This window comes from Stigmatopora argus, chromosome 19 (genome assembly GCF_051989625.1).
Source record: "Stigmatopora argus isolate UIUO_Sarg chromosome 19, RoL_Sarg_1.0, whole genome shotgun sequence".
In the NCBI taxonomy this organism is placed as follows: Eukaryota; Metazoa; Chordata; class Actinopteri; order Syngnathiformes; family Syngnathidae; genus Stigmatopora; species Stigmatopora argus.
In genome coordinates this window covers 11,354,694-11,368,798 of record NC_135405.1, presented here as the reverse complement: position 1 = coordinate 11,368,798, position 14,105 = coordinate 11,354,694, and the positions used below count along the sequence as shown (strand labels likewise).

At 44.0% G+C, this 14,105-nt stretch overlaps 2 protein-coding genes across 2 annotated transcripts; both read right to left on the bottom strand.

Moving 5' to 3' along the window:
- Positions 1-155: 155 nt before the first annotated feature.
- Positions 156-7,635, bottom strand: LOC144064603 (E3 ubiquitin-protein ligase pellino homolog 2). Its single transcript, XM_077587269.1, has 7 exons — positions 7,186-7,635; positions 4,441-4,570; positions 4,244-4,345; positions 3,927-4,124; positions 3,652-3,837; positions 3,228-3,433; positions 156-3,122 (listed from the first exon to the last, which is right to left on the bottom strand). The coding sequence occupies exons 1-7, from the start codon at positions 7,263-7,265 to the stop codon at positions 2,735-2,737; spliced, it is 1,290 nt and encodes a 429-aa protein (XP_077443395.1). The 5' UTR covers positions 7,266-7,635; the 3' UTR covers positions 156-2,734.
- Positions 7,636-10,644: 3,009 nt separating this feature from the next.
- On the bottom strand, positions 10,645-13,110 carry arf6a (ADP-ribosylation factor 6a). Its single transcript, XM_077586523.1, has 2 exons — positions 12,579-13,110; positions 10,645-12,447 (listed from the first exon to the last, which is right to left on the bottom strand). Exon 2 carries the CDS (start codon positions 12,026-12,028, stop codon positions 11,501-11,503), a length of 528 nt encoding a protein of 175 aa, XP_077442649.1. The 5' UTR covers positions 12,029-12,447; positions 12,579-13,110; the 3' UTR covers positions 10,645-11,500.
- Positions 13,111-14,105: the final 995 nt, after the last annotated feature.

Here is a 14,105-nt window from a genome sequence, read left to right as displayed (position 1 = left end):
GTTCCAGAGGTGATGAAATTCAGAGCAATTCAGTAGTCATCCATTAAAATTGAGTGGGGAACGATCGCCACCTGCTGGCAAATAAGTATTAGTCTTTCCATTAATGCATGAATACAAAAAAACAATAAAAAACAACCAGCAAACAAAAAAATGGGCACGTTTCAACAGGTTTATTGACATGTGTATAGCGATTGTCTGTGCACCATTCGGTTACAGTGGAATAAAATAGTCAAATAATGGAGAAAAAGCTGTACATGGTTTGTATTTCTTTAAAAAAATGCATAATAAAAAGGTGAGGTGGCTTCACGGTCTCAGTATGTTGAAATAAAGCAACGTCAACTGATATATGACATTGTTAGATAAGTGCTAAAAAGAAACGGCATATTAAAAGTAAATAAATACACTTTCTGGATCTAGTAGAGGCTACACGTTAAAACTAAGGGTTCAATTCAATTCAATAATAGAGACTATAGTAAAAAGGAATAAAGGAATCTAAAAGTAAAAGGAGGTGCTGCAACAGTTCTTCCATCCACATGCCAACACCGTATTGAATGTTAATTACAAATCTAACTTTTGGCAGGTTCGCACGCTTTCATTGTTTTATTCAAACCCGTAAGTAAGTGATCACTTGTGACCTCGTATACATTTCAAGATGAGCAGATAAATGCTTTTATGTTATAGTTATTTAAAATCACCGTGCGCCACTCTAAATCCTGAGCGACTAACAACCATCAAAAACGATCAACCACATGACTAGAAGCACCAAAAAATGATCAACGACGTTCAAATTGTGGAACTCGTGTGGTAGCTTGAAGGACAAAATCATATTAAGTTACATTTTAAATGGGAAAATTAAAGCAATTTTAAAACAGGAGATGAAATTTTAACCAGCAGAAGTGCCGTTTTCATCACGAGGGAGCTACGAGGTCAAATAATAATAAAATACTGGATGAATGATAACAAAATAAACTTAATGCGGGCGGAATTTCACTAATGCTGCAGCAGAGGTGACGGCAAATATTAGAACTACAGTACAAAGTGTTACTCTCACTTCCAAATATCGGTCAAGTATGAGGATTTTTTTCTTTTTTGTTGTCCTTCTATTTTTGCACATCGAACAGCCGAAGACTCGGAAGACATCTTAGTGGTCAATCGCTCATTTTAAATGCGCCGTACATACTGTGCGCACGTGTCTACATGCAAGCGGGACACACCAACGTGAGTTATAGCCACTCTTTCATACGTGAAGTGATTATATTCAAGCGAGTGGGTGCGGGGCTACGCTGTCATATTCATTTACAAAAATAGTTTGACAATATAGACCATTCAATATGAGCACCAGGGAGAGGCTAATAAAACACATAGCCCGTGTGGTCGGCTACATTCAACGTCCGGGAGCACTGTCAACATGAATTCAATGCGTGTGTGCATGTGTGTGTGTTAGTGAGTGAGTAAATAACACAGTGTTGGCAACGTTTTCACACTCACAGGCTCTTCTACGTTTAATACGTCCCAGAACATACGCTTAACTTTCACTGAGTTCAACAACTAAATCAGATAGAAAAATAGCATATTTATATATATCTTTTTTTTGTTTTGTTTTGTTTTTTTGGGAAACACGGAACCACATTTCCTAACAAAATAACTTTTCTTTGACACGCACGCCGTTTAAGAAAACAAGTTTCGCATTTGAGGTTATGCAAGGTCTAACCTTTGGATACACGGACAAACAAAGGGACTTTAGAAAGGAACCCTATTGGTGGGAATGGGAAAACCAGAAGTGTGTTGGTGTTAATCCGAGTGTAATGTAAAAAGTAGGACTATATTTAGATTTTAGCGGAGGTGGTGGCTAGTAATGAGCTTCTGGCAGTTGAATGAGAAAAAAAAACATTAATTCTTACTTATTCACATATTTTTGCATTAATACTGCTAAAAAATGCTCACATTAGCAAATTTCTTTGACATTGAATTTATGTTTTTGTTTGCATACTAAAAATTCAATGTAATTTTTCTGCATTTTAGTTATTAGAATATTGACTGTTCTTGACCTAAATTTCTTATAAACCTGGTGGGCCGCCACTCTTCGTAACCCCCACCAATTAGAATGTTACAAAATAAAATATAAAAAGATGATTAACCGTGTCTGGTTAAATACGCAATGGTCGTATAGATAATATGTAAACAGAAGAGCCCCAGACTATTGACATTTTTGTGTATTTTTTCTAAAACGTTGGTTAAGATAACTCCACGCATTGCAAGTTTTTGTTGGGGAAACTCATTGAATACTTTGATGGAATACACTTCTGGTTGACCTCCAAATCTCTGTGTTGGGGGGGTCGGGGGGGAGGAGGGGGGCATCGCTACAGCTACGTTAGAGGCGACCGAGAGATCTTAGCTTATGCACGAGCAAGTGGTGTTATTGCTTTAGGGAGTTTAGTGAGTGTGTGTGTGTGTGTTAGGTGGATCTTACAGAGTTTGTGGGGTTCCGAGCCCTTGGTTAAACTCCGTTTGCTGGATGACGGGCTTGAGGTCTGGTTCTACTTGGTATACGACGATCAAGGTCTTAATCTGAGCACGATAAACAAATTCCCTGGATGGAAATTTAATTTATTTGCCCAAATTCCAGATCCTCTTTCCTCCATCATCAAGGCCTGAAGGAGGGGGGGAAAGGGAAGGGGCTGCATATGGTTATAGACGGACTAAAACTGGAAAGGAACGGAGCTTTGCGTCACGGCTAGTCGATGGGACCCTGGAAGATGAGTCGCGTCCACCCGGGTGTGCTAAGCGCGGCGGAGCAGAAGGGGCAGACGGGTCGAAAGGCGTGCGTCCCGTGGGGTAACGGGGTGTCCGCCCAGTACCTGGTTGTCCTCTCGGAGCACACGTGGCCGCAGGGCACGAAGGCGTAGGTGGGGGCGCCGGCGTCCAGGTACACGGCCGGCTCGCAGCCCAGCCACAGGGGCACGTAGGGCCCCACGGTGCGGCACAGTGGGCATTCCCGCCGCGTGGTGGAGCCTTCGCCTTCTAAGGGCTCCTCCTGGCCCGCCTGGGATCTCTGACCCCAGTCGTGGCGTCCGTGGACGTGGCCGCAGGTCAGGTAGACCCAGGGCTGACGTTCTTCCAGGCTGAAACGAGCAGACCGTCACCAAATGGCGGCGACAAAGCCACGGAAAATCCGTCCGTCGAGTGTCGTTGGGCTACCTTAGCAAGGCTAGTTTGCGGCTATCTACCTGTGGCTGCGCGGCAGGCTCGGGAAGGCCAAAGTGCTGAGGCCGACGGGACACTGCGGCCGCGACGCGTTCAGTTCCTGGCGGAGCGCCTCCAGGTGGCGCAGGGTGGGAGCACGCATGAGGCCTTCGCCCGTGCGCCACAGCAAGGTGGCGCCGCATAAATCCACCAGCGACCCGTCGCGTAGAGCACTGCTCTCACCTTCCGCCTGTCGAGATCCAAACACAATGGTGAATCCTTACAAATAAGGCTGCCCGATTTTTAAAAATACTCAAGTTTAGCAGACTGCTGACAAAAAGGTGCAACGTTCTGGATTTTCAAGCTTTGTACAATCTAGGTAGGCAAATAGCCCAAAAGATCATCAACTGTTCCTACCTACCCTGTCCAGTCTAAGATCAAATAAATGAAAACAAGCTGCCGACTCACAAGTTTGCCCCTGCTCGGACCGGATCGCGTCTCCCTTAGGGCGTAGACGTCACCGCACACCGAGATCTCCCGCCACAGACCCTGCTTGGGGTCTTCCGGGAAGTCCTCGGGGTGCATCACCAGCACGCCATTGGTGGTCAGCCCATCCATGTGGCCATCGGGGTTCTTCCACTTGGTCGCCTTTTCCTGCCGAGCCACACACACGTCAATATTCCACAGCCTCGCTCGTCTAAAACCGCACACTCAGAACGGATATTTTTTTCCGAAAAACTCACCCCTAAGAAGATATTTTTGGAGGAGTCGAAGCCGGCGGCGTAGATGCGCGCCGTGTACGGCGGGTGGCGCTCGCACACCACGCGGCAGGCAAAACGTGAAATGGTGCTGGGGGCGATGGAGGGGTCCTCGCCCTCCTTGGCTCCCCCGGAGGTGTCCGTCACCACAAAGTCAATGGGGCTCTCGGTTGAGCGACCAATCTGCAAATGATAAGACAAGATTGTGTTTCAGTACCGTGCGAGGCTAGTATATTAAATTTGACACCAACGATAACGCCGACATCGATTTGCGGTATCTCGAATGTGAACATGGGCGTTACCTGGAACATGTCGGTATTGTTGTCATGGCAATACTCCACCACCACAGTCTGGTTGCGGGACAGTGTGAAGGAGATGCTGTGCTGCCCCCTGCTGTGCACAGCCTGCAACAAAGCCAGTGGCGAGCATTAGCCTCCACTTGCCCTATTAATAATTAGCATGGAGCTAAGTTAGTCCGTTATAGCACGCACGCACGCACCTTGCTGTCCTGCGGCGTGTTGAGGATGTGCACGGCGCTGGGCTTGACGCCGTTGGCCTTGCCGCGCCGGTACAGAGCGAAGCGGCTTTTTCGGCGCCCGCGGTCGCCGCTGGGAAGAGAGCCATTGTACCTGATGAGGGAGAAAGAGATGTCAATGATGTAGAATGCTGGTAATGTTGGATCAATGTTTCATTCCCCCCGTGGTGATGTCAAATAGACAACATAAAAAAAAACATGCAGACGCAGCAGAGCTGTGGTTAATCGATATAATCGTTTTATCATTCTGTGACTCTGGTTGGAAAAGCTTGCGCGTCACCGTCCGTTTCGAAACACCGGCTGACGCCACTGGTTTTGTTCTCGTGACAGGAAGCGCGTAGGAGACTGATAAGAGGCGTTCGGGAAACCGACCTCAAGTTTCCAGAAAGTCCAGCACCGTCGCCCCCGGTCAGGAACTCCCTAAATGCTGTTTTTAGGATCTTGACAATTCAGTGGCACATAAAAAAATCCACTACAACCCCTTTAAAAAAGGGAGTTAATTCCTTGGACATGATGAAAATATGAACAATAAATATACTGTTTGAATGCGTAAGTAAAAGATGAGTGAAAATGCAACATTTTTCAACTTATCTCCTTGTTAAATCTGAAGTTATGAAGATAAATCCTATTTCCAATCATGTGATCGCATTGAGGATATCTTTCGTTTGTACAACACAAAAACATTGACAGATGCGGCTAGCTTGATTAATCGACACCTATTTTGCTCATCCAATAATCTTTTTGAGACATTGTTTACCTAAAAAATTCCCCAATCCTCTTCTTAAGCCTCTTAGCAGAAAATACTCACGTTCAATAAAAGCAGAGTGATTATCTTTGTAATTCATCAAACTTGGATACTTGCAAACATGTGCTATTGCCTTGGAAAACCATGATACAGTTCACACTGTATTCTTTGTCCCACTTTTTTGAACGCAGAATTGCAACTAAATACGTTAAGCCAACAATAATGCCACAGTAAGCAAAACCGTGAATAAGTTAATTGTCCAGGAAAAGACTTAAGCCCCCATTCTAATACCCTGCACTGTCATACAAGTGTGAAAACAAATCAACCATTGTTCATATTGCGCCTTAGTGACGAGAAATATGCTCTCGCACCCCCACGCAGCTCACTGCAATTTTACAGCTCAGAAGAGTAAACTTTTGAGACAATTTATCGCCGCTCTAAAGTGGAAAATTCCGATTTTTGCTATTTTCGAGATAAATAGCAAAAGCCTGGTCATGCCCACAATTTTTTTTAAGCTGTTGTAGAAAAAGCTAATCAGAAAAGGTCGAAATGAATCTCCTTTGAATGAAAATACGTAACGTCAGAGGAGAAAGAACGCAAATAGAAAGAGCCTGGCCGGCACGAAAATGCAATAAACTAAGGCCAGAAGGGAAAAGATGGACGGGGGAGATAAATAAAGAGCCCAGAGAGATAAAGCAGGGCCGTGTGACTTATGACGCGGTCGGCCATTTGTGTCATGCGAGCACAAAAGCATCAAAATTCACTGCATGAAATATTCACTCCTACTGGACGCCGGCCGGGTCTGCCATTACCAGCGAGGCTCTCAAAAGGCCGAGAGAATGTTGAGATAAGAAGGCGTGAGAGAAACAAACAACATTTTTTCCAATCCAATATCCTGTTTTTGGTGTTTTTTCAGAGGGTTGGAACGAATTAATTTGTTTTCAATTCATTTCAATGGGAAACGTTCGCTCGAGTTACGAAAAGCTCATTCTTGGAACGGATTACGATCGTATGTCGAGGTACCACTGTACATAAAAGTGGATGGGGTAGTCCAAGACTTTGGGATATATTTTTCTGAAACTAGATTGAAGTTTAGTTGATAGGAACTAGGGGCGGAAACGGCCAATTTCGTAGGAGGATACTAAGAGTGAAGTTTAGCTGATAGGAACTGATTCTTTGGAAAACAAAACACTATTTTAGGGTGGTTTGGAGTGGAAATAAAAGATTGTTCTGTACCGCTCCTCTTTGTATGAACGTCAAGGAATACGACTCATTGGTATTCAGATGTTCAGCCAGCGGCCAGGAAAGAAAGGGATGGGGGAAGCGATAGGCCATCGGGTCAGTTATCTTTGGCTCAGACAGGAAGCCGTGCAGGCCAAGAGGGACGTCTACGTGAAGCCGGCCGGGATGAGAGTTTTCCCAGCAGATTCCTTGGGAGGCGGTGCATCCTACTTGTTCTTCTCCTGCGACCACACCTCCTAAAATCTGACAGTCCTCATACCAACAACAAAAACTATTTAAAAATGGATTTCACTACTGAAAGCAGGCACACAGCCTTGCTTTTTTCAGACGATCCCTACTTGAAGTCATAAAAGATCCAGCATAGGATGACATCATCGCGTTTCAGCCCCCTCCAAGCCTGTCTCCAGCTGAACACCTACAACCATTGATGAAAAAGTGTCTGCCGATGCAGTTGTACGACAAATACCCATGGAGGCGTCTTTACACGACGACACATAAACCCACCACCAAATACAAGACCATCCGTGGGCTTTAAAGTTACTTTTTAACACACCAAACGACCATCGAGTGACGGGAAGCGCATCATCCGGTCAAAACAAAAACATTATACAGCACAATTATTGAGTGAAAAAAATACATTTCTATATACTAATCGTGAGTATATGCAGTGTCACGATGATGGAGCGATTCTCGTCCCACATTTTTTTTTTTTTACGACTTACCCCAAAATGACCAGTTCGCCGTATTTTATCGAGTCTTTAACGGGGCCGTCATCGTCTCCGTCCTTTTTCGGTGAATTCATCAGCGAGGGATGGCTCCGGGAATCAGGATAATTACAATTTTGGAAAGAAAAGGGAGAGAGAAAAAGACGAGTCGTCCTCAGCGGGAATACTACGAAGCGATTAAACAATGCTAACACCCCCTCGAAAGTGTCGCGTTGAAAACCATTTGGGGGTTGCCTTCGGAGTTAAGTTGGAACACGGTCAGATAAAGTTCCCCTGGACTTGTTGGCGTGTGTTGGGCGGTTTTAGTCCGCCGGAGGAGCATCTTTTCGAGGCTTTCAAATAGTCAAGCGGCTTGCTAGCTTGTAGCGAAATCTGTTCACTAGCAAAGCACCGCGGGGAGTGGAGCATACCATTAGCGGAGGGGTGGTCCGTAATCATAGCTCTCTAGAAAATTTAATTAAAATACAATTAAACTAAAATACAGTTCTTGCGTCTATTTGTGTTTGGATTTGCAAACCAACTACATATTTATCTACTTTGATATGTGAATTTTCTTTGTCATAAAATTCGCACATTTAACTGAATACCCCTGTAATTGTGAAATGCTTAGCGGGGTGAGAAGCTCCACGGTTAGATTCAAACCGGGCATTTAAACATCTACTTTTTTTGTGTTTTTGTTGTATTTCTGTTAATTTCATCCAAGAAAAAGAGCGAACTCAACCAAATTGGTTGTACTGTAAATGTTACAAGGATGTAGTTCATGTGTAGGGTTAAATGCCTATACATAATATATTTAAATGGATGCTTGTGAAAGGTCACGTTCACGAGTCGTAATTAAGTTGTCTCGCCACAGGAGGGCAGTAAATTTCAGTTCAACACTTATTGACGTTCCAGAACGTTTTATACTTCATTAGTACTGCTTCATTTCTATTTCTACGCAAACATTAAAAAGTGAACTTTCCGTCAAAATTCAAATCAATTTACAATTCAAAGAGAAAAGGTGTAAGATTATATTTAAGTGGTTTAGACAATGTGTCCATTGAAAGTTAAACATTGCTACAAGTTCACACAGTGTCAAACATGACTATGCAAACACACACAAGAATGTCAGCGAAACGTGGACAAACAGAGCGAATAAAAAGACTTTTGAATGAATTCTAATCCATTGACGACATACTCATACGCAAGCGCACCCGCGGGCACGCCCGTGAATTGGACGTGAATGACGACCCGTTGTCGGTGCATAAGCGCTTCCTAGGAAATTGTGAAATCCGGTTGGTAAGAAACTGGCCGGACCAGATGTAGCGTTACCTCGTCGTCATGGGACTGGCTGGGGTCACGCCCTCCTCCGTTCGTACTCTACGGCTGCAGCAGGCCCGGTTTCGCAAGCCGTCTGAAAGGGAAGAAGTCCAAACTCCAACAGCTGAAATGCATTATTTAAACTCACAATTGTGTCAGGGTGCAAGTGACTCAACATTTCTGACTTCAATTATGTCACCATCGGGGAATTTGTCCCCTCGCCGAGGTCACGAGGGGAGTTGCCAAAGGACACCCCGCTACAGAAGACCCATTAGCAAAAAGTGCTACTTGGAAGCCCGAGAGGGTTTTCGCTCAGTTGAGGCGACCCGAACGTGACGCCGCCATCTGCCGCGGAGTCTTTGTCAGCGTTGCCACGGAGACCGGGGCAAACACAATACGTACTTCTCTTATCGAGTTCTTCAAGCTGAATGGCGGATCGCAGATTTTTACATTTTTTGCCCAGAAAATAATTCCACGACGGCATATTCCTCCCGCTGGCATGAACGCAACAGATGATTGGCTCCCAACGGGGCGAAATTAATTGCGTACAAAAGAATGATGTGAATGACAAAGCTAAGTGCACTTGTAGTAGTAGTAGTAGTTTACCACGAAACTAATAGTCAAAGTATTTAATGAGTGAACTGGCTGCACTTGCTGGATTCTTTCCTGTCCTGGTGGACTCGAGCCAGATCACAATCAAGAGGAAGGAAGCGCTGAATTACAGTATTGTCCAAAATCAGGACCAAAGTGCAGCCGAGGGACTTTTTGGGGGTACAAATCCATAAAAATTAAATGTTTTTAAAGACTGTAATAAAAGAAGAGTGCGTACTCGAGCGAGTTTATTTGAGCCGATTTAGCGCAAGTTGTGTGACGAGTCGATGGAAGTGAAAGGTTTTGTCAGAAGATGACAAGCTGACTAAGTGTAGGACAATTTGAAAAAAGAAATAAACATAATAGCTACAGCTTACCATAAGGCTAACTTATACATATTATTTACCGAACTATAGAAAGAACTAGCAATAGGCAAACATAACAAAAAATAGTTCAAGATTTCGAGACATTAAAAAAGTAGCTGTAAATTGCATGTACGTTTTAGCATTGGCATTTTTTTTTAAATCTAAAAGAAAAACCGAAAGAACACATTCCAAAGTGTACAACGAAACAGAACCGGTTTAGTGACACGCCACTGACAATCCGACAGTTGATCAAAAGATAAAATCGTTGAAATAAGTGTAGCTCATTTTTAAGGCCTTGTCAATGAAACTCATTGTTGGGAAGCAGAAATGTCTCACTTCCTTTTTTTAAATGACGCACGCGACACCTTTCGCATTACTATTCCTCTTGGACGCCCACTTGACATTTAACCAGTGGCGGGTCGTCAGGGCCTTCTCTGCTGGCCTAAGAAATATCTGAATCATATATTATATTTTGTCCATCAATACTTATTAAATAATTCCAAATGGTCTGTTAGCTTCCTTTAATTGCTTTTCCCCCTGGTTACACTGCTTCCAGATGTGTGTTTCATATTGAAGCATTTAACCAATCACATTTCAGCCATTATTTGTTGCCAGGGTCATAAATCTGCCTCAAGGCCTTCACAATCAGTTCTGCAGGCTCTGCTGCATTAAACAAGCGTCGATAAGACTGTTGCTTTAACCAATCAGATTTGGAGTTGGCAACACCACAATGCCTTTTCGTATGCCGGAAATACGACAGGACAGGCTCGACTTTCAGCATTAGCTTCGATGGCGATACTAAAGAAGGAAGAAAGGAGGATGGATATTGTGTACTACAGTTAAAAAGGATTTTTGGTGAGTAAATTATGGCTATATTCCTAAATAATATTTCAATTGTGGGCCCAGTTCTGATATCTGAAAAGCTCCAGTGTTTGTATTTAATCACTAGATGCTGCTAGGAAGTGGATTTTACCCAATTTTTGTGCATTGATTTATTGATTATTTTTTATGTGTTGCAGCTATAGCTGCAGTCGAGGTTTTATAGCCATAAAATAGTTTGAGGGTTGGATTGATTCGTTGAGGCGCTACGAGAAAATGCACGGACCGCTACTGCATTTAACCTCTACTCGCCTATCGACGACAGCCTCCGAGTTGCTTGACTCACCATCTTAAAAAAAAAAAAAACGGCACTTCTACAGTGTTGTGAATATAATCATGTTTTTGTTTAATTAATTGAAATCAGCATAGCAGAAAAGCGTCAAAGAAAAACTTGATGAAGTCGAACAGGAGTCATTCCAGCACCAAAAGAAGGCGATAATAAACACTTGGTAAGGTCTGAAAAGGTCAGTCAAACTAAACAAGTGCGCTAAAGAACAGCCCTCCCGTAAAAGAACAAAAAAAAACTTCCTAAGTGTATTTAAGGCAGCTGAAACTACAAACATGGAAGATCTGTGTGAGTCAATGAACAAAAAAACGATTTCTATCACAGTGTGTGATTATCCAACATCCAAAAAGATGTACAATCGATTATTGTTTTCGTCCAGGTCCGGAAAAAAAAGACATTCTTTGAAAATGTTGCTGATAAAGGCAAATGTCGTGACTCTCCCAAACTTTGGATATATTGCCGGAATTCTCGCGGCGAGATTCCCGAATGCCGCCGTGGCAAAAATAAGCGCTAAGCAAAGTTAAAGGAAAATTAATTTGGGTTTATAGACGTCTATCCAGCCAATGAGTTGAATTGACATGGATTCTCACTGATATTTTTCAATCCAAATTTAGAGTAAATGGCGTCCAAAACCCCAAAATGATCATTTTCGGCCACCCGAAGAAGTAAGTGCGACAAAATGGAGGCTATTTTTTTCCTCAAGCTCCTCCCCTTCCCTCAGTTCTAACTTTTCCCAGCGCCAACACTTAAAACGAAAAGAAGGAAAGAACCGGCAAGCCAATCGGGAGATGACTGCATACCGAAAATCCTCACCTTAACTTACCCGAAGTCGGGAATTTTGAAACCGGGGAATTAAAAGGAAGATCCAGATTGTAGAAGGGTTGCCGTGGCGTTAAGATTTGTAGTTTGAGGTAAGCCAGGTGAGGCCTTCGTAAAGTCCGTCCCCAGACGTGGCGCACGAGGGTTGCACGTACCAGTTGCGGTCGCGGATGCGCGTCAGGCCCAACTTCTCCTGGATCTCGTGGGGCTTCATGGAGTCGGGCAGGTCCTGCTTATTGGCGAAGATCAGGATGATGGCGTCGCGCATCTCCCGGTCGTTGATGATGCGGTGGAGCTCCTGGCGGGCCTCGTCGACGCGGTCCCGGTCGGCGCAGTCCACCACGAATATCAGCCCCTGCGTGCCCGTGTAGTAGTGCCGCCAAAGCGGGCGGATCTTGTCCTGGCCGCCCACGTCCCACACGTTGAACTTGACGTTCTTGTAGGTGACCGTCTCCACGTTGAAGCCCACCGTGGGGATGGTGGTGACCGACTGGCCCAGCTTCAGCTTGTACAGAATGGTGGTCTTGCCCGCCGCGTCCAGTCCGAGCATGAGGATTCTCATCTCCTTGTTGCCAAAGATCTTGGAGAGCATTTTCCCCATGGTGTTTATCTTGCATAAATACTTTTACAAATTGGAATCAAAACGTGGCGATACTGTGCTGGTTGTGACCTGATTGGCGGAGTGGGTGAGTGGGTGTGGATGGATAGCCCTAGAGGGGTCGGTCGAGTGAGGGTATTTCAGTCTAACCTGTTCCCTTGTGAATCAACATTTCCACGGAAGGTGACGCTTTTTTTCGGGGGTTTGTTTTTTGTTTCCCACCGAGGCAGGCCCAGTCCAAAGCCCGAGCTTGTCACTTCCTCCTCGGCCGGCCGCCGGCTTTCCGCGCTCGACCAAAGTGTAGAGTCTCCTGGTGCTAATAAAGCGTCGGAAAGCCCCTCTTCCTACTACACCGGGACACGAAGAGGGACAAGGGCCGAAAATGTCACTAATTCCCCCCACTTTCTTCTCTCTCAGCCACCCTGTGTGTGTTTGACACAAGAGCAGGGAGGGGTGTCAGTACGGCGGCGCACAACTTTCAAGCGGAAAACGAACAAAAAAATGAAAAGAACACGAGCATTCGACGGCTCAAAGTGGGGTGGAAACGACTCACCTATGCGACTATCGTGGTCCCCGCCGTCCCAGGGCCGTTAGTCCCCGCTCTCAGGCTTCTCTTCGCCCCCCTCTCACACTCCCTCCCTCCAGCCCCGCGGTGCTATGTTACCGGAAAAGGTGCGGGAACACGTCGGGTGCCACTTCCTCTACACAGCTCACACACAAGCTCACTACTATGCCGCCTTTAAGAACTCGCCAAAAGCTCGGATATGTCACAACTTTAAGCACCACAGGCGTTAAAAAAGCTTTACCACTTAGCTCTAAACGACACTTCCGTTAGTGTATATAGTAATAACAAACAACCTACAACATTTCACCATTTGTCGTCAAGTTACTGCTATAATGCATTTTCGCAGGATTAATGTTACTTGTGATATGTTTACAATGTAGCAATTTTATTTTACCGCTAATTTCGAATGAATTTTATTTTTGAAATTGATCAATGCACTCTTATCCGTACAAAACACGACAATTTATTTAATCAAAGGGTTTAAAACACAGCCTGAGCAAAGTAAATAATGAAAAATCCCGTTGTACGCATTTTCTAAACTCAACGTGTGGCTGCGCTATTGCGCGTGCGCCCTTCAGCCCGCCTGATTGGAGGCCGTGGCGCCATTTGAGCATTCAATTTGTGTGACGGAGCTTCTTCAAAACTCACGTTCCGGCACGAATTTGACACATTTTGTCCCACGTTAAATCAAAAATATGTTAATAATGAGGAAATGCGTTTTAGAATGAGGCGTGGTTCCTACTCTTGAGTTCTTTCATGCCTATCAACTTCAAAGAATGAACGTACGTTAGTGACGTGGAGTTTGCGTGGGAGGGAAGTGCCATTTCGTCACACTCTTTGGGTCAAAAGTCACCCTGCTTTTTAAATTTTCTTTTCCATAACTTAATTTCAGAATTCAAGTTATTCGTCAATTAACTACTTTTTTAAAATTATTAAATCATTATAAATTCCTAATTCATTCACAGACCGAACTTATAGTAGCTGTTATTTGGGGGATTACAGGAAATGACGTTAGCATTCAACATACAACGAGACATTTTACTTCCTAATTACCACAGGAGGGCACCAAAGTCCAACTTTAATAGGAAGGGCCTATTCATCGTCATGCTTTTTGGAAATTAATGACGTTAGAAAAGCTCAATTTGGACGTTTTTTATCTATAGGGTCATAGAACAAGTCATTTTCATCTAATTCAATTTTCTAATAAGGTTCAAGTATTGATGAATAGCAACGTTAATTTTGGTTCTTATCTCTTCCTTTTTAAATTGTCAGTCAGACTTGACCGGTAGGGGGCAGTGCAGCTATGCATTTTTACTTTACATGGAGTTTTGGCCCTTTTTCTAAGAATGCAATAATATTAGTCATTCTGTACAAGTAATAAAGAGTATCAACCAGTGAGTATTGTGATCCTTTCTCTGTACTATACGTGTTTAATTATCCTCGAATGTGTGTCTTGTGTCTAAAGTCACAACTTGAATAAGAAAAAAAGTATTTGCCCTTATTTAGCATGTATTT

Coding starts and splice junctions, on each gene's coding strand:
- LOC144064603 (XM_077587269.1), bottom strand. CDS start 7,265: ATGAATTCACCGAAAAAGGACGGAGACGATGACGGCCCCGTTAAAGAC. Junction 3,838..3,926: donor CCAAAAATATCTTCTTAGGG/GTGAGTTTTTCG, acceptor GTGGCTCGGCAG/GAAAAGGCGACCAAGTGGAA. Junction 3,123..3,227: donor AGCCTGCCGCGCAGCCACAG/GTAGATAGCCGC, acceptor TGCTCGTTTCAG/CCTGGAAGAACGTCAGCCCT.
- arf6a (XM_077586523.1), bottom strand. CDS start 12,028: ATGGGGAAAATGCTCTCCAAGATCTTTGGCAACAAGGAGATGAGAATC.